Source organism: Micromys minutus (genome assembly GCF_963924665.1).
Source record: "Micromys minutus genome assembly, chromosome: 19".
Taxonomy (NCBI): Eukaryota; Metazoa; Chordata; class Mammalia; order Rodentia; family Muridae; genus Micromys; species Micromys minutus.
The window spans coordinates 35160624-35181338 of record NC_137954.1 but is presented as its reverse complement, the minus strand read 5'-3'; the positions used below and the strand labels follow the sequence as shown (position 1 = coordinate 35181338).

General features: G+C 48.6%; 1 protein-coding gene and 1 pseudogene across 2 annotated transcripts; both read left to right on the top strand.

Moving 5' to 3' along the window:
* The first annotated feature begins 12394 nt into the window (after positions 1-12394).
* On the top strand, positions 12395-16086 carry NPPC (natriuretic peptide C). The gene is made up of 3 exons (XM_080933225.1): positions 12395-12527; positions 12920-13230; positions 16006-16086. Exons 1-2 carry the CDS (start codon positions 12438-12440, stop codon positions 13208-13210), a joined length of 381 nt encoding a protein of 126 aa, XP_080789351.1. The 5' UTR covers positions 12395-12437; the 3' UTR covers positions 13211-13230; positions 16006-16086.
* On the top strand, positions 15061-20182 carry LOC308433249 (large ribosomal subunit protein eL13-like; annotated as a pseudogene). The gene is made up of 2 exons: positions 15061-15171; positions 19579-20182. The product of its transcript is annotated as a large ribosomal subunit protein eL13-like (transcript).
* Positions 20183-20715: the final 533 nt, after the last annotated feature.

Sequence of the window (20715 nt, the reverse complement as noted above, 5' to 3'; positions counted from 1 at the left end):
TTCTACTCAAGCTTGGATTTGTGGATTTGGTCCTGCTGAGATTTGAATGTGTTTCCCCAAAAACCTGTGCTAGAGACTTAATGTCTGGTGCAACAATGTTGAAAGTTGGGGCTTAATAGGAGGTGGTTAGATCCTGGACTATTGGCAGTTACAAAAGGCAAGTGAGGGGTAGGGATTTAGCTTCACAACAGAGCACTTGTAAGTGCAAGAATGTGAGTTTGGGCCCCAGCACTGGGGGTGGGGGTATACATAGAATCCCCCCCCAGCAAAGGAATAGAAGAAAGCCATCTGAGATATCTCAGTGGGTGAAAGCACTTGGCTGCCAAGGCAAATGACCATAGTTCAGTCCCTTGATCCACCTAATAGAAGAGGACAAAATTCAGCACATTTTCCTCTGACCTCAATAGAAGTGCTATCCTTCCTCCTCTGTCTCTTTCTGTTTCTGTTTGTCTCTCTGTCTGTCCCTTTCTCTGTCTCTTTGTATCTCTAACTCTCTTTGCCTCTGCCTGCGCCTCTCTCTCTCTCTCTCTCTCTCTCTCTCTCTCTCTCTCTCTCTCTCTCTCTCTCTCTCTCTCTCTCTCTCTCTCTCCCCTCCTTCTCCCTGCTTCTCTAACCATCATAGCAAGAGGATCTTATAATCAGCCCTTTGATTTTTTACTGATAAAAGAACAGAATAAACCAATTTTTGTTATGAATTATGAACCGTGTGGTATTGACCACATAAAATCAACTGGTCTGCATTAGAGGAAACTGTTGGATACCACCCTTTCTTCTGATGAAATTGCATTGTGGGTAACTAGATCCCACCTTTGTGTGGACCAAATGTTCATCCCTCTTGACTTCAGTCCCCAGACTCTGGCTGCTGAGCACACTCTCTGACAAAGTCACTGCCAAGAACATGTGGGGACTCAAATGGTCCAGGCTACTAACCCTGTCAGGGGAAGATGACTGAAAAGCAGTCTCTTTGGTTGTTTGTTTTTTAATTGGTCTTTCTGTATTTCTACAGTTAAATGAATGGATGAATGAAACTTAAGCATTTAATTAATCATTATGACTGAGAGTGGAGTTTGTATCAGGAAATCTTGTCTAAAATCAGGTGTTCCACATTTAAGTTAGATTAAGAAAAAAATATCCTGATAGGTGATTAAAAGCATCTGCTTTCAACTTTGCCATGGTGAAAAAATAAAGCTGGATCCTTATTCTCACACCAGATGGATCTGAAGTCAGGACATAGATACACATCAACACGTACAAAACTAGTCCATAAAAGTACTAGAAAAAAATAAGTGTGTTTATTTAGTTTTGAGGAGTGAGGAGGAAGGCTTTTTCTAAAAATGAGTACAAAGCTAGAAAACATTTTTAAATGATGCATTTGACTACATTAAAAATAGAAATTTCCATATGGCGTTTTTTAAAAGCCAAAGTGAAAACTGGGGGCATTTTGACATGTGAGAAACCATGGAGACCATCTTCCTCCTAGATGAATAAATCTTAAAAACCAGTTAGAAAAACATATAGTTCAGGAGAAAATGGGTGATAGGTATAAAACGGTTATCAATAAAATGGTTATCAGTAAAGATTGACAAATGGCCAGTGAGGAGCATATGTGAACACATACTGGGAACCAAAGAGCTTTTTTTAAAAAGAAAAATAAAAGAAAAATAAACACACATGTGTTACCACCACCTCCACAAAACCCGTGGGAAGCCTTTTTACTAGATTAGTAAACTGGAAAAGATTGTCACACCCAGTGTTGATGAGAAGCAAGAAGGGGCACTCCATGCTGTTGGGGAGAGCAGCAGGGCTGTTTGGGGAGGGATAGCGTGTCAGCCTGGATCACAAGCCTTACATCTAGAAAGTCTTAGGCATTCCACCAGGTTTAAGAAAAGAGGAACATCTCCACAGCCCCCTTCTACTTCCTCTAGAGAACAGCACCAGCTCCTCTTCTCAAATCCCCTAGAAGAACAAAGAACATGCTCTCACAGGGACTGGGACCACACAGGGAACACAGCAGATATGAGTTCTGTACAAGCCCACGCTGCCCCCTCCCAAATTACTCATTTGTAAAATACCTGTTTCCACGTGACTGGGCAGCTCACTGCCCACTTCAGGTGTCTCCCTAATCCTCAGTCCTTCCCAACCCTAACCCATAAGCTGTATGGAGGAATTTTCCACCACCCAGAAGGTCCTGGTGCCAATAAAGTCCCTTATAGTTAGAATTGGGTTTTTTTCAATCACTAGTTCAAGGGTTCATGTTTAGTCACAAAGAAATGATAGTAATGTTCATATCCTACAAATATTACAGGCTATATTCTCTGACCACAAGGCAATAAAAATTAAACATAAATAAATAAAAGTAGCTGTTATAGGAGGTTAAATGAAAATAAAATATGACTAGTTAAAATTAAATTTAATTCTATAAAAATTTATAAAGTAATAACATTTATATGAAAAAAAGTTTTCAGGAAAATTCTTTAGGCAAAACCAGGGGAAATGCCTGAAAGTCTATGGGACATAAATAGCAATTGTCAAAAATTTATGGTAAAAGCCAGCTGTGGTAGCACACACCTGTAGTCCCAGAACTCTGGGAGGCTAAAGGCAGGAGGACTAAAAATTTGAGGTCATCCAGGTCTACATAGCCAGTTCATGGCCGTCAGGGACATGAGATCCAATTTTAAGCAACACAACAGAAGAACAACTTCTGCCTGCCGTGTGTGAACACATCTAAGTTAAATATTTCCTGAATCAAGTAAACCTCAGACAACAAAAGAAAGACTCACCACTCTACTGACCTGGGAAAGAAGTCGCAATAGGATACAAACAGCAAATAGGTTTTTATTTTCTACTTACAAATAGGTCTTTACTTTCTACTTACCACAGGGCATTCCAGACAGGTTGAGGCTAAATACATCCATGTACACACACTCACACATCTATGCTTATAAAACCACAACAGAAGAATGTAGACGTTGCGTGCTTACGTGTTCTACAGAGACCCCGGTGTGGAAACAAAGAGTGAGTGTCGGAGCAGACGTACTCTTGGAGTCGGAGTAGACATACTTTGGGGGTTTTGGTCCCACCTGGAAAGTTTATTCATATCCGAGCCATTTCTGAGCTCAGTCTCCTCTCTGTACCATTGAAACAGAAATGTCACCAGAACCAAAGTCACTTTGTGGCCTACACTTAGAGTCTCTTCAGTGGCCTTGCCCTAGGCTGGGAGTTAAGGGACAGACAGGAGCAAATCAGACCGAACCTCAGCCCTCCAGGGACAGATGGATCTCAGGAGACAAAATGTAAATCAAGTGACCACACAAGCCAGTGACAAAGGAGAGTACAAGGATGTAACCTACATTTGATCTGGTAGAGTGAAAGAAAGTGTCACAATAAGCATGAGAAATGATAGTATCGAGGGATTTTGGGGTTTTTTTTGTTTGTTTGGTTTTTGTTTTGAGAGAGAGAATGAAGTTGAACAGATATAGAGGTGGGGAGATCCAGAAAGACTTAGGGGAGGAAAAAGACTATGATCAAATATATTGCATAAAAAATATTTTCTGAATAAAAAAATAAGTGGTTAAATTTTTTTAATATTTATTTATTTATTGTATATGAGTACACTGTAGCTATCTTCAGACATACCAGAAAAGGGCATCAGATTCCATGATAGGTGGTTGTGAGCCACCATGTGGTTGCTGGGAATTGAACTCAGGACCTCTGGAAGAGCAGTCAGTGCTCTTAACCACTGAGCAATCTCTCTAGCTCTAGTTAAAAAAAATTTTTAATAATATGAGTCAGGTACAGTGGTTTATTCTCATAATCCCACAAGTCTACAGAAAGAAATAACTGAGAATCTGAAGCTAGCCTCAGCTACTTATTGAGTGTCAGGTCAGCCTAGGCTACAGTATGAGACTCTGTCTTGGGGGGAAAAAGCCACATAAAAATAACAACAGCAACAACTATAATCTGACTTTCAAAATATTTAAGGAAGTCTTTAGAAACCATAGAAGACAAGTCTAACCCTAATCAAAATCCTAAACCCTAACCCCGCTGAAGACAAATACGTGCACTAAAGAGGGGTTGGGAAAGAGATCACAAAATAGATAACCCACTCCAACTCATCAGCCCTGAGCTATTGGTGACTTCCGACCCTGGGTCTCTTGCTGTCCACTCTCTCAGTCAGAATTCCATCCAACCAAGCTCAACACTGGTCGCATTCTCTCCAAGTTGGGTTCCTCAAGTTTCCAATGAATGCAAGAGCAACGCATGTGGGACGGAGGCCACAGGGCCAGTCCGAGCAGCTGTACCAGGCTCCTGGCATGCAAACCCTGAGCACGTCTTATCGCATGAGCTCATGTGAAAGGCCCAAGCCTCTAGGTCCCCAGCAAACGCTTGTCATTCTTTTCCTATCACCACCAGTTCAGTGTGTGTGTCCATGAGCTTCAGAGGAGAGTCCTCTGGGAGTCAGCTGCCTGCTCCTTCCCCATCCCCTAACCTAGGAGAACCAGGCCTGCTGCTGCCCATTCTGATAGTTCTATGTCAGAGAACTGTGTGACACTCCATCCTGGGGGTTTGGGCATGTTCTCTGACCCCCACCCTGCCTCCTCTGGAAGCTGCTCAGCCACTGAGAACAGGCAGACCCTTCCCAGACACAAAGCTCTGCCCGGTTCTGAACCACTGTCTCTCTTGTCTCCATTCCAAACTCTTTGACGGTTTTGAGGCAGAGTTCTCCTGCAGGGGAGTGTTCCAGGAAGGCATTGAAAATGGGATGATGAACTTGTGAGACTCTGCTTCTTTGAAGTTTCTCAAAGGTAGAGAGGTAGCAGCTGTGACCTCAGACGGCCAGTGTTGAGGAATGGTTTCTTTGAGTAGGTCCAGGTAGGATCATTCACTGGCCCTGAAGCCCAGAAACCCCATAACATGCCTGACTGAGAGCCCAAGGCAAAGCCACCACCATTCCTGAAGTGGCACCCATAGCATTGGAGTCTCAGAGCCCTACTCTGGCCTACCTTCCATGACCATGTCTCTGGCCTGACACCCACTAACCCACAGTGGAGAACTGCTTCCCCGATGCCAGTCTTAACACTCACTATGGCCACAGCTTTCCCAAAGAGTCCAGCCCTGTCCTTCCCAGACTTCCAAGATGCTAACTAGAAAAGAATGAAAAGAAAGTCCCAGAGAAACCACTGCTGACAGATGTGACAAAGGCCCCAGAACCTTGAGGTTACCTCTTCCCATAAAATGGCCACTGGTGGCAGAAGAACTATGTCCTGTAATCTGCCAGGCCACACACCACATTCCCACTGGAGCTGCTCCACACAAGGTGGAGACAGCTGTCCTCCCAGCAGATGTTCTAGAAGAGGGGCAGAGCCTCGTTCCCTAGCCTGTCCCCATAACTGACTGGATATCAGCCAGCTTGCCAGCAAGGCGTAGACAGTAATGAGGCCCCAGCCATGACTGAAGGCAGATGGGGAAATTGGTTGGGACCTTCCCAGCCCCTTCTTCAAAATGGATCAGCTGGTGGCTTTGCCAGACTTTCCCACTGCACGGGCGGAGGCTGCCTCTTCGCTTCTGAGGCACAGCAGTCATTAAGCTTTAACAATATGGTAGCCAGTCTGGAGACCTGTGCCTACTGAGATAGATGTAGCACTTCCCTGAAAAGATGGCCAAGTAAGTGAAGGAAGGCTCAGGGGTAAGTGGGGACATGCTCAGACAGCTATATCCCACTCCTGTGAGTACTTAACCAGGGGACAAATAATATTTCTCCAGCATGGGCAAGCCATATGGAAAGCAACAGACACAGTTCCAGAGGGAACACAGCCTTGGTGTTCAGAAGAACGTTTCTGTTCAGCCTACCCAATGCAGACATGATTAGAAACCAAATCGTTGGCAGCTCACCCTCCAAGTGGCTAAGCTCCTTGAAGATTCTCCCTAAGCAGCTCTAACCACCACTCCAGGTTTTCTGCTGCCTCCTGTCTTTCACAGTTTGGGGCCAGGTGAAGGGGATGATGCTCGGCCCCTCAGACTCCACGTTTCTTCCAGACTACTTCCAGAGTCAGGGTCAACTCCACTTGGAGGTTCAGAGTCCCTCCTGCCACCCAGCTTCTGTAGTTCCTTATCTTGATGTTTCTCTGAGCTCAGGGAAAGAAACAAGCTAATGGGATAAGAAGGTTCCAAAGTCAGAAATATTTGCTTCACTGAATCACGCCTGTGAGTATCTGTCACGTTCACATCACCCAACTCCCCAGGAAGCATCCCATTCTGGAGGCAGCCTAGACCCTGTCCCTGAATACTATCCAAGTGATTCATTCTGCGATTCTAGAGAGAAACCACGACATCCACCGAACTTTTGCTTCTCTGTGTATCGTCCCCTTTGCTCGGCTACTCGTTGCTGAGAGAACAGCGCACTTCTGGGTGTCTTCCCCTTTTCCTGAGAGGCTGTATAAGAGCCAAGCTTTCTGGCAGATGCATTATACCAAAGACAAGATTATAGGGCCGAAGGTGTGGGTCCTTGGGGACTCTTTGGAGCCCTGTGTAAGCAAAAGAAACTTACCTTGTGAGTGAAATAGAAAAGAGATATATTTAAAAGGTTATTGCACAGTCAGAGGAGCTTGGAAATGCCCACCCACAGTTAGTGCACATAAGCCCACAGAGTGGGTCCAAGGAGAACCACTGTGTAACCGTTAGCGACAATAGTTATGAGAATATTTGCATTGATGACAACCTCAACACAAGGGAACAGATGCTACTGTCAGGTCCTCTCTGCCCCAGGAACTGTTCTGGCCATGTGGCAGACATTTCCCATAGGCTGGCTCCTTTAATAACGCAGCAGCTAATTGGAAAGTAGGGATGAGACAGTCCTATGTCTGGTTACACACCTGAGAGTAGTCTTCAGGGACACCTGAGAAAACTACCTTTTGGCGTCCCAGTGTCTTCAGCAGGCTAAGATCCCAGGCGGCCAAGGCTGATGTCCAATCCATGGGATTGTCTCTGCCCTTCACCACCTCCAGGGGACCAAGATCCCAAATCAGCTGCTTGAGAGTAAGTTCCAAGCCCACTGAGTCATGGCTTTCTCTTAGAATTATTTCTATATGGCAAAGGAGACTTGTTGACTCAGGGAAAAGTCGCTTCTCCTTGCCAAGCCCACACTAGAACAGAAGGCAGGGATAGGTTGTTATAGAGTGTTTCTCACTCGGCCCAAAGACAACTCACACCATCATTGTGGTGGGTTCTTTTGTTTGTTTGTTTTGACTTGTTTTGTTTTTTGTCAAGCAATTTACACACTTCAGATTTTAAAGTATTTTCCGATCCCTGTGAAGCTGGGATTGCAAGTAGTATGTTTCCTCCAGCTGTATGAGCACTTGGCATGGAAATGTGTCTCTTGCCAGGTCTGATCCTAGAAACTGACCACCAGCCAGGGGGCAGTGCATGACCACATGGGACAGACGTCTACAGAGAACTTCCAGGGTTAGAAAACCCAGGGAAATGGCCCCTTCAAGCTAACTGTTGCCTGAAGATCCTGGCCACCCCAACTCATGATTCAGTCTGTGAAGGAACCATTTTAAGGGGCTCCCAGAAGACACTTGGAGTCTCTTCTATCCTCCAGAAGTAACCCCCTTACAGACTGTGGCCTCCAGAAAATCTGAAACATTCTCTCTAAGATCAGATAACATGAACCTCCCTGTGGGTCCAAACTAAGAAGGGGGCCTGTCACAAAGGTCCTCAGAGCAGCCCATGAGTGTGGCTCACTGCTTGCAAAGCTGCATAGAACCAGCATTTTACCACAGCCCAGCCAAGGCAAGACCTCGTCCCCAGGGCAATGGCCTGGCAGCAGACTCCAACATCTGGTGCAGCCTTCAGTCGTTGGGGTGCTGAGCCTGGCTCTGCTGCGAAGGCATCTCCCTTACTCTGAACACTTCCTGGGGAGGGGGGTGTCGAGCCTTAGCCCTATCCCCTCACCTGCCTGCTAAGCAGCCAGATAAGAAGCGGTTGTTCCCCCACAATGGAACTGAAGCTATCGGTAAGGACCTATCTTCTTTTTACAAGGAAAAGAAGAGTAGAGAGGGATAAACTCTGACGTCATGGGCCTGCGTAGGACATTGGGGTTGGAGGCCATCTGGAGCAGGTGCTGGCAGGGCCTCTGGGAAAGGGGAAGAGGGGCAGCTGCCTTGTCAGGTGGGGGTGTCCTAGGGTCAGGAAAAGACTCAAATCTTTCCTGGAATTTCTGGCCTACAAAGGATGCCTGGTGACGTTTTCTTGGCCTCCAACTCCTCTCTTACAGGACAGGCCCTTAGGTGCAGTGCAAGCCTCTTGGGGGAGGTGCCAGGTCCAAGGAGACCTAGCCAAGCCTCCGTGTCCCCCACGGCTGTGCGCTATCCAGCAGTCCCATTCATCATGTTGGGCCCCACCGCCTGGAAGAGTGCGTACGTGTGAGCGGTTAACAGTCAGATCCCCCATATACCTCAGCTGCTTCCTGCTGCCTCGGCCAGATCCACTCTGCCCCCGTCCAGGAGGCAAGGACGGCCTTTTCCCAATTACAGGTGGTGAAACCGAAGGCCCCGCACAATGATGAGATCTGGCTAGGATCCCGCTGCAATTTCCCTGCCTGGCCTCCCCAGCAACAGCTCACAGCCTGTTTAGTGTCCTCTCTGAGAAGTTATGCAGCTGGAAGGGGGCCCCCGGGATGAAATAATTGCAGAGAAAACAGATGGGTTTCTCAGCAGTGCTCTCTCCTCTGAGGGCCAGAGAATCCACCCCTGCTACCCCAGGGCCAGGAGGGAGCATCACTGCCAGTAGCTCCTGCCTACCACCTGTTCATGAGGGGACAGTCCTGTCACAGTGGCCTTCACCTCAGGTTCCCGGAAGTTTTACGGTCTGGACAGCGACTGTCCCAGGAAGGTCCTCTGTAAGGGGCACACTTTCCCTTCTCCTTCTTGAAAAGAAAAAGGGAGGAGAGAGAAGAGTGGATTCACGGGGAGTCTTTCTTCTCAGACCCTTGCCCTTCAAAGAGCCAGGAGAGGGAGAAGGGTCTTGGCTGGGCCATACTGAGGTTTGACTTACTTCAGCTTTGATCTGACGGACATGGCTCCTGCTCTTTATGCCCCTCCCACCCCCCACCCAACCGGTGCCTCTTCCTCTGCCGTAACTTTCCTGCACCCCCCAGGCTCACTTACCCTCCCACCCTATGTGCACAGTGACTTTATGAAGACTACCCTCTGTCACCTCTTGCACAGACACTGCCTTGGACCCCAGAACTGCCTCTCCCCCAGGCCTGCTTCCCCTGGACACCCCCACCGAAAACCTAACCTCCCTTGCTCTTGGTTCTGCACCTCCACTGGCTTCTTGTCTGTCTCAGCTTCCTAGGGTTGTCCTTTAACAAGCTTCTCGTTTGGTTGGATTTTGTTGTTGTTTGTATGTTTCTTAGACAGTACTTAAAAGCCCTCATTTTCCAGTTAACCCAACGAGGTCACTCTGACCCCCTTTTTTTCCTGTGTTATATGCCCAGTTCAGACTCCATCTCTGGAAAGCCTGTCCTGTTGGCTCAGACTGAGAAAGAAAAAGTCCTCCTGACATGACCATCTCCCGTCATCTCGTTTCCCACCCAACGAAGCCAGTGTTTATTGTGTGGCGTTCTCCTGTAGTGGGATGGAACTCGATGACTACTGAGTGGGTTGAAGGGCAGCCCTGTAGGTACATAGGACAGCCAGGAATGACAAATGGTCAAATGTCCTTCCTATAAAACTGCTAATCCCTTGAGCCCCAAGGATCCCTTTTTCTCTTCTTTGAGTCAGGAGGAGTTGAAGACTTTGGTTTGTTGGTATTTTTAGGTTTGTTTTTAATTATGCACGTGAGTCTCTGTGTAGGGTATGTGCTCATGAGCATAGTTGCCTGAAGAGATCAGGAGACGTCAGAACCCCTGGGGCTGGAGTGTCAAGGGATTGTGAGGTTCCCTCCATACTAGGATCTTAGGTTCTCTGTAAGAGCAATATGTGGCCTTAATTGCTGGGCCATCTCTCCAGCCCCCAGGAAAAAGTTTTAATACTGAACAATCAGTTCAGTATCTAATCAGTTCGTTTAAGCTGCTCAGTGGGCTGGACCATTGCTCCTTCATCCCCACTGGGTTCCTAGAGACAAAGGCAGAAGAAGAAGCAGACCTCCCAGAGAAAGGGAGCTAAGATTCCAAATCGAGGCCCAGGAAGGAATCCATGAGGAGCAGGAGACTTTTCGTCTCTGAACACATATGTGTTCATGCCTCCTTGCCCCAACGTCCCTGAAGACCACCCATGGACTCCCTGCCCACCAGTTCCTGCCCCAGCAGGTACAGAGGCGGCAGCAGAGGCAGTAGGAAAGCCTAGCCCAAAGTTAACTCAGAATCTACCATAAATGAGTACACTCAGGACCCAGGAGCTGCAGGTCATCAGAATATTCCCCTGCAGGACCAGCCAGATGGCTTCGGTGTGAAGGTGCCACCAGAAGCCTGAGCTCCATCCCTAGGCTTCACATGAGAACTAACTCCTGCAAGCGGTCCTCTGACTTCACACATACACCAAAACACGTCACAGTATACACATATCTATACCACACACACACACACACACACACACACACACACACCCCTAAATAAAATTAATTTTTTTCCCTTGAAGAGTAGAGTGTAGGGGTAGTTGCTCTCCGCCCCCAGTTGACAGAGGGTATCAGTTTTACAAAGCCTCAAAACTCCTGAAGACCTAGTGACCAGCCCATTATCAAATATGCCCAGGACATACAACACAAGAGAGAAGAAAACCCTCTGTAATCATTTGAAAGTAGCTATCAGGACTAAATACTCCCAACTTATGCTTAATAGGGGGCCTTATGAGCACAGCTGCTGTCTGAAAACTTGGACGGTCCCCTCCTGCCCCTTAGGAGCAGCGGACAATCTTGCCCTCAACTCCTTGCTTCTCTCGTTGTCAGTGACACAGAAGGGACATGGAGGGAGGAACCGCATGGAGGTGAGCCACCAACCTTCCAGAACTAACAAAGGACTTGAAATTGATGTCTAGATCTTTCTTCAGGCAATATGCTGACTCAAATCCAACCTCACCTGTGAGTCGTTTTCTAAACGAAAGGCTGGAAGGAACCTGGGGTCTTCATTCGGAGTCTTTGGGGTATACCCTCAAGAAGCAATTCTGTCCTTCAGACCCATGTTGACTGTCTTCCCACTGGCCTCTCTACCCAGCTCCCTTTCTCTGTAAAAAGCTAACTCTAGCTCCTGCTCCATGAGACAACAGGGACCCTGCAAACGTTCATTTCCCTCACTCAAGCCCGAGTTCTGCTCAGCAGAAGGGACACAAACTCCTGGATATCACTTCATTCTTGGAACTAGAAGCTCTCTAGTGGCTGCTAAATTGCAGGGCTCACCAGAGTCAGAGGGACCAAGATTCCATGTCAAGGAGAGAAACTGTGTGCAACAGAAATAAGTAGCCAGGTCCCAGTAGCAACTAATAGCTCCAAACTCAATGCTGATGGCCTGTTAATGCTTTGAACTGAGTAAAACTCAGTACTGCCTATAGTTTCTTATGGTGTTCAGGACATAAAGTGGACATCTCCACCTTCAGGAAGGGCCACTGAAGGTAAGCCACCTGCCTCCTAATCTCCCAACACACACACACACCTGGCTCACACTCGTGGGTTGATAATAACATTCTTGCACTCGTGGGTACTGATGGGTCCCCGAGACTTACAAGGCTCCTCTGCAGCTACAACAAGCAAGCTTTCCCTCCGCCTCCCACTGGGATCTCTCAACCCCATCCTCTGCTGCCCCAGTGTAAGGGGATCTAGACATGGTCAGCCCTTCCACCCTCGCTAGCGCGTGTCAGGCGTCTGTGAAGAGTTTAGAAACGGGGCAATCTGCGTGGATTTTGGGCCTCACCAACTTTCTACCTGTGTGACTTTGCTTAAGGGACATTTCTGCTAAGCCTTTGCACCTGCAAGAAGAGTACAGACCGCGTTAACAGTAGCAGTGCGCGCAGTGAGGATCCAGCGGATACACAGCACTCTAGGCATCCAGAAGCCTGAGTACTGGAGCGAGCGCATTCTACAAATGGAGTTTTCTGCGCGCCGCTTTGTGGCTTTGAGCGCCGCGGGCCGAGCCGCGGGCTCCTTCGGAGGTGGGATGGGGTGGGAGCAGAAGAGGGAGCCCCCGCGGCCCCCTCCCGGCCGTCGATTCGGCCGCGTGCGCTGTGCCATTGGCCCGGGCGGCCCGGTGGGCGGGAAGATGACATCAGCGGCAGGTTGGATTATAAAGGCTCCAGCCGAGCCACGGACTCAGAGCGCACCCAGCCGGCGCCGCACAGCAGTAGGACCCCTGCTCGCTTGGCAATCCTGCTCCGCAACCGCTTGTCGGACTGCTCACCGGCCGTCCCAGCTGCAGACCGTCTGCACCCCTCGGTCCCATCGGCACCATGCACCTCTCCCAGCTGATCGCCTGTGCCCTGCTGCTCGCGCTACTCTCACTCCGGCCCTCCGAAGCCAAACCCGGGACACCACCGAAGGTGGGTGCTGTTGCGGGGACGCTGGGCTTGTGAGGGGCGTGGAAAGATGAGGTGCGCAGGAGGGAGTAGAGAGCCCGGAAAGGCAGATCCCTAGGACTTGCTCCCTCAAAGCAGGGACTTCTCGGGTTCATTCCCTAACCTCGGGAGAATGTCACACATGCACATCTCCCGTGCCCCAATGTGCCCAGCAGGACCAGTGGCACGGAGAGAGCAAGGGGCCCCTCGGAGGAGCAGGCACGAAGGCTGCGTGGCAGGTGGATGCCGGACTCAGCTGTCCCGCATCGGCAGAGGCACGCTCACGACTGAGGAGGACCGTGCCACTCTGGGCCCCGTAAAAGTCATCTGCGCTACATCGGTGCACTCTTTCACCTGTCCACTCTTTTCTCCCATAGGTCCCGAGAACCCCGCCAGGGGAGGAACTGGCGGAGCCCCAGGCAGCTGGTGGCAATCAGAAAAAGGGTGACAAGACTCCAGGCGGCGGGGGAGCCAATCTCAAGGGAGACCGATCGCGACTGCTCCGGGACCTGCGTGTGGACACCAAGTCCCGGGCTGCTTGGGCCCGCCTTCTGCACGAGCACCCCAACGCGCGCAAATACAAAGGCGGCAACAAGAAGGGCTTGTCCAAAGGCTGCTTTGGCCTCAAGCTGGACCGCATCGGTTCCATGAGCGGTCTGGGATGTTAGTGCAGCGACCCCTGGCGGCGGTGAGTAACACCATCGGAAGCTCCCTGTCTGTCTAACTCTGCACCCTGGCGAACCAAATTCTCTACCACTGCCCTTCGCAGACTGTTTGGTTTCCTCCCTGCTCCCTATGCTCTGTGACCTTCCCCCAACCGATTTGGGTATGAGATCAAGTGTAATCCAGACATTTGCCCGCTACCTTACATATCCCATTTTACAGATTAAAAAAATAATGAAATGAACATCAGCAAGGTCAGAGACCGGGTTCAGCCTTAGAGAACCCCATCTGGCTTCCTCTAGAAAAGCAGAGACAGGCTTATGTAGACCCAGCCTCCAAACCCACCACTGACCACTGGCCAGCTAACCAACTGGAAAATTGTTAGAGAGATCCTGGAAAGAGCGAGAGGAAGATGTACCACCAGCCCTGTGCTAGCAGCCAAACAGTCAAGTGCTGGGACGTCTTTTGAGGTTGTCCCTCAAGTGAGGCAGGCATGCGGATATGCTTGCCTTTCATAGTAGAGAGAACAACATCTGTGGGCAGCAGCAAGGCACTCTTCTGCCTAGGGCATTCTGAATCTTACCCCTGCGCTCAACCCAACTGTGGGCAAACTGGTCTATCCAGGGTCCTGATGCTGCAGCCCTGGGGCTTCTGACATGAACCTTAAATTTGTGACCCTGTTTCAAGAGAGAGGCAAAAGAACACACTAAAGCTTATTTCTTGTCCTAACCTCAAACTCAGTCCAAAATGGGTTCTTTACCAACTTTCCGGTGCTCTGAACTGTTTGTTTCTGACCTCCTTCCACGGAGACAGGAAACCCCATCTTCCCAGCATCCCAGTCAGAGGCTGCTGGATCCTTCCTGACTTCCTTCTGCTCTTCTTCCCTGATGATAAGTGCTTGACAGTCAGGCCTCTGCTGTTCCTTGGCTTTGCCTCTTGCTCTATCCCACCCCAGGGGTGAGGAGGCTGCTCTCCCCAAGCCAAGAAGACTGACCAGGACCAGTCTTTTCCCAGTAGGGAATAGGAGGAGCACCTACCTCCCCTATCACATGGCAGGAGCCTTTAAAAAAAAAAAAACCAGCATGAGAGACATCTGCAGAAGTACAGTGCTCTGTGTAATGGTTTGCGTTCCCATATTAATTGTGAGTAGCTTAAGGGACAGACCCTCAGGAACCCACATTATGCCCAGAAGAGATCTTGGAAATATTGGTCAATGACAAGAGAAACACATACCCCAGTTCAGGAGCTCTACCAAATGCCCCTGGCTCTAGATCTTCGCTGGTCCTCTCCTTTCTGCACCCAGTCTTGAACAGGCTGCATGCTTTGCCCAAGTTCTACAGAGGTGTTATGTCTCTATTCTCTACTCAAGGAGAGCAATGACCTTAGTACTTATGGGCAGAATTGAAGCTACCATCATGGTGTCTTTTGCTGTCTTCCTTATGAATACCTAAGAGATGGAGTCTGAGGACTTGGAGTTTCAGTTTGTGATTTATCTGCCAAGAAAGGACTTCAGAGTCTAAACCAAAGCTACTCATTTAACCTCTGGGATGTACTTCCCTGAAGGTACTTTAGACATCTGTGGGCACAGGGTGGTGAGAATGTCGAGGGGAAATCAAAAGAATTAAGGCTTCTACATCCGCTTTGACCAGAGGAGGTCAGCGGCCCTGGTGAGAGAATAGATCATCCTCCCAACCTGAAATCTCCAGGTAGAGCTGACCAGTGGAAAGCACCTACCTGGTCTTATGGGAGAGGGTAAGATTCATCCTTCATACTGACGAAAACTCCCAAGGCTCTGCCTATTTCTCTGCTCAGAGGTTGACTTTGGCTCCAAGCACCATCATAATGACTGTCGCTGATGGTTATAGGTTTTGATTATACTACTGACAGAGACTCATGTGTGGCCAAGGCCTCAATGGACACTTTGCCTCTGGGCGCTAAGAACACCACCCATGAAACATCCAGAGAAGTGAGTTAGGGAGAACTGCCCAGACCACCAGGGCCAGGCCCCTTTATGAGTGTGGTCCTTTAGGAGGGCCCTGCATGTCTGCCAGTTTTCTGAACATGTAGCCCTCATGCAGCCACCACTAGTGGGGACTGAGTCCAGCATTCATCAGCTTACTCTCATCCTTCAAAACCACCAATGCAGCAAAGCTGTACATTTGCCCAGGCTGGTGGCAGACACCACCAGCTGTTGCAGAAGGGGACCTTGGAGCAACCAATTTCTAAGACAAAGCTAGCTAGGAGAGGAAGTACTCCTTGCTGCTTTAGAAGCTGTGACCCAGACAGGGCAGATGCTTAATATGTGGCCCTTTGTTAAATCCCAGCACCGGCTCTGAGAGGTGGCTATTATCCATTTTATAGGTGAGCTCAAAGGCACTTGGGGCCATCCAGGAAGTCAAATCAGATGGAGGATTTGAGTCCAGAATAAAACACCCTTCACCCTGAGATATTCTCTTCTCTGTCCCTACATAACTAAGCAGACATGAAGCCAGATGAAAGTGACCACCCCGAGGGTTTGTGTTATAGCAAAAATGAGCTGGAAAGGGGCCCCACTATTCTCACCCATTGCCGAGAGCAAAGCCTGTAGTTAAGTCTTAGGGGAGGGGCTCGGGTCTGGCAGATATTATGGTTTCACTTGTGCTGGTCCAGCCAGTGTCAATCAAGGACCTGCAGATCAAAGGCACAGTGCTTTGCTTCAATGCTACTGTAAGAGGGGGGGTGTTCTACAATTGCCCTGTAGGATGGGCTTTTTCAGTTCAGAGGCCAGAACTGAGTGTCCTGTGTCCACTTTGTGTTTCAGGATTGGGAACTGCACTGTGCACTGAGGTCATCCTTGGTCATCAGCCTCCAGCATCTGGAAACACCTCCAACGCAATGTGGCTTTTACATTTCTTTTTATTTTTTTTTCCTCCTGGTACTGGCAACACGCAACACCAGCTGTTTTATTATTATTTGGGGAGGGGAGGGTATGATTTTATTGTTTGGGGTTTTTTTTTGAAAATGAAAAATAAAAAGTTATATATTATATATATATTATATACATGAGACACACACTCCCACACCGACTTGATGACAAGGGACAGTTTTTAAAGTGACTGACAAAACCAGCTAGCTGTAAAACATTGCTGTTTGTAAATTCACGTCATGCATAAATGTATTTATGTTGTAAAGCTATTTATATTGTTTATAAAGAGATATTTATAAAAATTTTATTTATGTAACTAAATGAAAGAAGCCAACCATTGTAATGTTTTTGTCCTAACTAGTTGAAAAAAAAATGTTAAAAAAAAAGCCATTCCATGAACATCTTGAAAATTGTCTTTATTTATTCATTGCTTCTTCATTTCAAAAATTAGGCTGATCAAAGGGAGAAGACAAGGCATTTGCCTCCAAATAGATCTGTCAGTTAGGTTCTCAACTGTGAATTTGCTCTGTGTCAGCATCCCTTAGAGAGCCTAGCAAAATGCAGATCCCTGCCCCATCCACCCTTCACTCTACTGAAGTTGGTCTCTCAGGACTGGGTTGGCCATGTGGACCACTGAAGGGTAACTGCCTTCTCTGTTCCAGTGTCTGCAAGGCTGATGTCAAAAGCTGAACCAAAGTTGGTTTAGCTGCTTTAGCCCCCTGCCCCCCAGTTCCATCTCATCTTCTCTCTGCTATGGAAAAGAACCACTTCAAATTTGCCCTGTCTTAAGGGTGCTGTGTCTGAATACCTTGTGGTAGTTTTAAGTTACTGTCTACAAGCTTCTTTTATAGAAGTGCTTCCAAAGCCTTGGGTGGGCAGCTCCCCCTCACCCTATAAGCACTGCGGTGCCCAGATGGTACCTCAGGCCACACATCTCTGAGAATGAACAGGAATGGCCAGATTTCGCATTGCACCGTGGGGAGCGCTTTGTGAGGAGCCTGAGAGCAATCACAGTGCCCAAGCTTTGAGTGTGAAATTATGAATAATGATTTGGAATCTATGAATATAATTTAGGCTAGGATCTCTTTTCTTGAAATCAGCAGGAAACTTTTAAATAATTCAGTGATGATCTCGACATGTCCTCCACTCAGTGACACGGCTGTGAAGGATTCCCTGACACCTCACCCCTCCAGAGAAAAGAAGGATCACAAAGAGCCTCTTCCAACTGAATGGGGTGGTGGCACATTTTCTTCCTGCACCTGGTAGGCAGGAGAGTTGCCAAGTCCACCCTCGTGGGCAGAGTAAGTTCTAGGCCAGCCAGCACTATAAAACAAGACCCGGGGGAGAAAAATAAATGAATAAAATTTAAAAACTCTCGGTGACATCACAACACCAGGTGGGTTGGGAATGTATATGGCCCTGTACCATGGGATTAGCAGGCCTAGCAGGAGAATTCCAGGAGACAAATGTCACTGGAGAAGTACCTGGTAACACCTGGTCTTTCTGTGGCCACCCAGGCCCCTGACCTTCGCTCCTGGGCAGCCCTTTAGCAGCAGATTCTCACAGATCTGGCCAACACAGTAAGATGCAACCAAGCTGGAGAAGGCTAGAGCCGTTCCCATCCTTCTAACTTCCAGGACCTTAGGGGACATTCCCAGTCCCCTCCTGGGGGCCAAATGACCAGCCTTAGGGGCAGGTTGCCTGCCTTCCTCTGTCTCGATCCCACATCTCTGACTGGAGACACAGTAACCGTGTGGTGAAGGTGAGGGAGTCAGGTCTCACCTGCACCTCAACTTGCCATGCAAGTTGACACCTCTTACCACCAGAGGCAGCAGAGGAACAGGGCCAGAGCCTTGCAGAAGAGCCAGACTGATGGTCACACTGTGGATTTGCTGGTGTTGAGGCAGGTGCTTCTCAAAGCCCAAGCAAAGGGGCCAGAAAATCTGGGATCCAGGGAATTACTACTGAAGACCAAAAAGAAAAAATTTCCACTGATCATCTCTGGGACAGCCATAAGGATTGATAAGTACTCTCACAAACACAGTCCTCCAGGCTGCCCTCATTCCATGTATTAGTCCCCCTAAAATAAGCAAGGCACACAGCTGGTAATGCCAACCCTCATCAGTGACACCAGACCCTCAGCTTGTTTGCTTGGGTCCTGGATGTCACTAGATAACAGCTCTCCCGGGATGGCTAATGTCGGCAACTTAACAGGATCTATTCTAGAACTTCTTAGGAAATCACCCACCAGGCATGTCTATAAAAGAGTTTCTAGATTGGTTACCTAAGATGGGATAACCAACCCACAGGCTGGGGTTTCAGACAAAACAGGGATGAGAAAGGACCAGGACAGACAGTGTATTAAGAGTGTGTATTATTCCTACAGAGAACTCGAGTTTTCATCTCAATGCCTGCATAGGGTGGCTTACTATAAGCTCCCGTAACCCCAGCTCCAGGGGATCTGACAGCTTTCTCACCTCAGGCACACGCATATACCCAGACACATACATACACATAAGAGATTAAAAATAAAATCAAATTTAAAAACTTTAAAGGAGAAGGGGAGAGTGAGAGAGCCAGTGTTCTCCCTCTCTCCCTCTCCTTTTCTCTCTCCCCCTCTCCCTCTCTCTCCCCTTTCTGACTACAGCCTTAATGCCATCCTGTCTCCCCCTCCATAAGTGACTGCACCTTCAAACTGTGAGCTAGAAGAAGCACTTCTTTCTAAGGTTGCTTTTGGCTGCTATTTTGTCAGAGCAAGGATAAAAGTAACTAACTCGAACTTGAAGTACTGAGTCTGCCTCCTTAGCAACAGAGATGTGCACCAGCCAGGGAATTCTGCTAGAAACCAGGAAGGGTTGACAAACCCTCAGTAAGTAGAAATGCTTGGAAGTCTCAGGTATTCGTTAGTGGTACAGCCCAGGAGCTTGAAGCCTCCCATCTGGGTCTTGTCTCCTTCCTGGTTCCAGAATTTTATCTCATGTTGCCTGGAGACCTGCATCTTCTCTTCCACATGGGAGACAGTAACTGCCCGTATCTGGAAATATGGCCCCAGTGATGGGGCTGGCTAGAGTCCTGGTCCTAGAGAACAAGGAGGGGCCCTTGGTAGTATTAGACACCTCTGCACAGGACCAAGGTGAGTGTGGTAGTCCAAAGCACAGCAGAGAAACAGAAAGTTCCAGGTTCTAGAGGGCTCCGAGCCTCCTGTGTTCCCGGAGACACCCTTTGTAGAAGTTGTCAGGATATAAACGCACAGAGAACCTGAGATATGGCACCCGCATATTCTTTCAGGATAGTCAAAGAATAGAACCTCAAAACCTATCTTCAGGGCTGGGGAAAGGTTCCGTGCGCAAGAGCTCTTGTTACACATGGACTGGAGTTGCTGTATTCAGCACCCATATGAAAAGCCGATCATGGTCCTTTCCGCTAGGCCGTTCTCCTGTATAGGAGGCAGCCATGGTGCCCAGCTAGAATGGCATGATCCTGAAGCCTCCCTTCCACAAGGATTGGCAGCAGCGAGTGGATACTTGGTTCAACCAGCCGGCATGCAAGATCCGCAGACACAAGGCCGGGCAGGAGAAAGCGCGCAGCACTGCCCCTCGTCCCGCATCCGGTCCCATCAGGCCCATCATGAGGTGCCCTATAGTTAGACACCAAAGACCGGGCTGGCAAGGGCTTCAGCCTGGAGGAACTCAGGGTGGCTTGTGTCCACAAGAAAATGGCTCGCACCATCGGCATCTCTGTGGACCCAAGGAGGCAAAACAAATGTGCAGCGCCTGAAGGAGTGCCGCTCCGAGTTCATCCTTTTCCCCAGGATGGATGCCTTCTGCCCCAAAGAAGGGAGACAGTTCTGCTGAAGAACTTAAACTGGCCACGCAGCTAACAGGACCTGTGATGCCCATCCGGAATGTGTATAAAAGAATATAAGGCCAGAGTCACCACAGAAGCAGAGAACTTTACGGCTTTTTGCCAGTCTTCACATGGTCCGTGCCACATCTGAGCAAAAAGTGCGAAGGAAGCTGCAGAGCAAGATGTTGAAAAGAAAAAGCAATGCATGGTTGGAGCGTTGCAATAAATTTTCCATAAAGAATAAAAAGCTGGTTATGGCCACCCTCATACTTGTGACTCTGGCACTGTGGGGAACTGAGGCAGGAAATCAGTGGGATTTGCTGACTACCAGGGTCAGTGAGAGATCCTCACCGAACTTTATAATATAGAGTGGGACACCTAACATCTTCTTTTGGCCTCCCAGTGCATGCATAGGTGTACAACACACACACACACACACACACACACTACTAGAGAGGGACATTGATCAAAGTTTCAACAAATTTTGGAAGACCTTTGTTGAAAGGAGTCAGGGTACACAATGAGACAGTCCCAAGCCTCCCTGGTCCCGGGTGCACAGCTGATAAGAGTAGGCCCAGGAACACAACCTTGACCCCTCAAACCCACTTGGAGGTGTAATTCTGAGACGTGGCACTCACGGTACAGAGGCGTGGAAGTGAAGGGGTGCTGGGAGCCAATGAGGTATTTTCAGGTTTCAGTCAGGTGTTTCCTGGTGCTTGGTCCTTTCACACTGCACACGGAAGGAGTTGTGCTGGACAG

What these genes read in the sequence shown, in the direction of transcription:
- NPPC (XM_080933225.1), top strand. Translation starts at nt 12,438, where the DNA reads ATGCACCTCTCCCAGCTGATCGCCTGTGCCCTGCTGCTCGCGCTACTC. An exon ending in AACCCGGGACACCACCGAAG is followed by an intron (nt 12,528 to 12,919) that starts GTGGGTGCTGTT and finishes TTTCTCCCATAG; the next exon opens with GTCCCGAGAACCCCGCCAGG.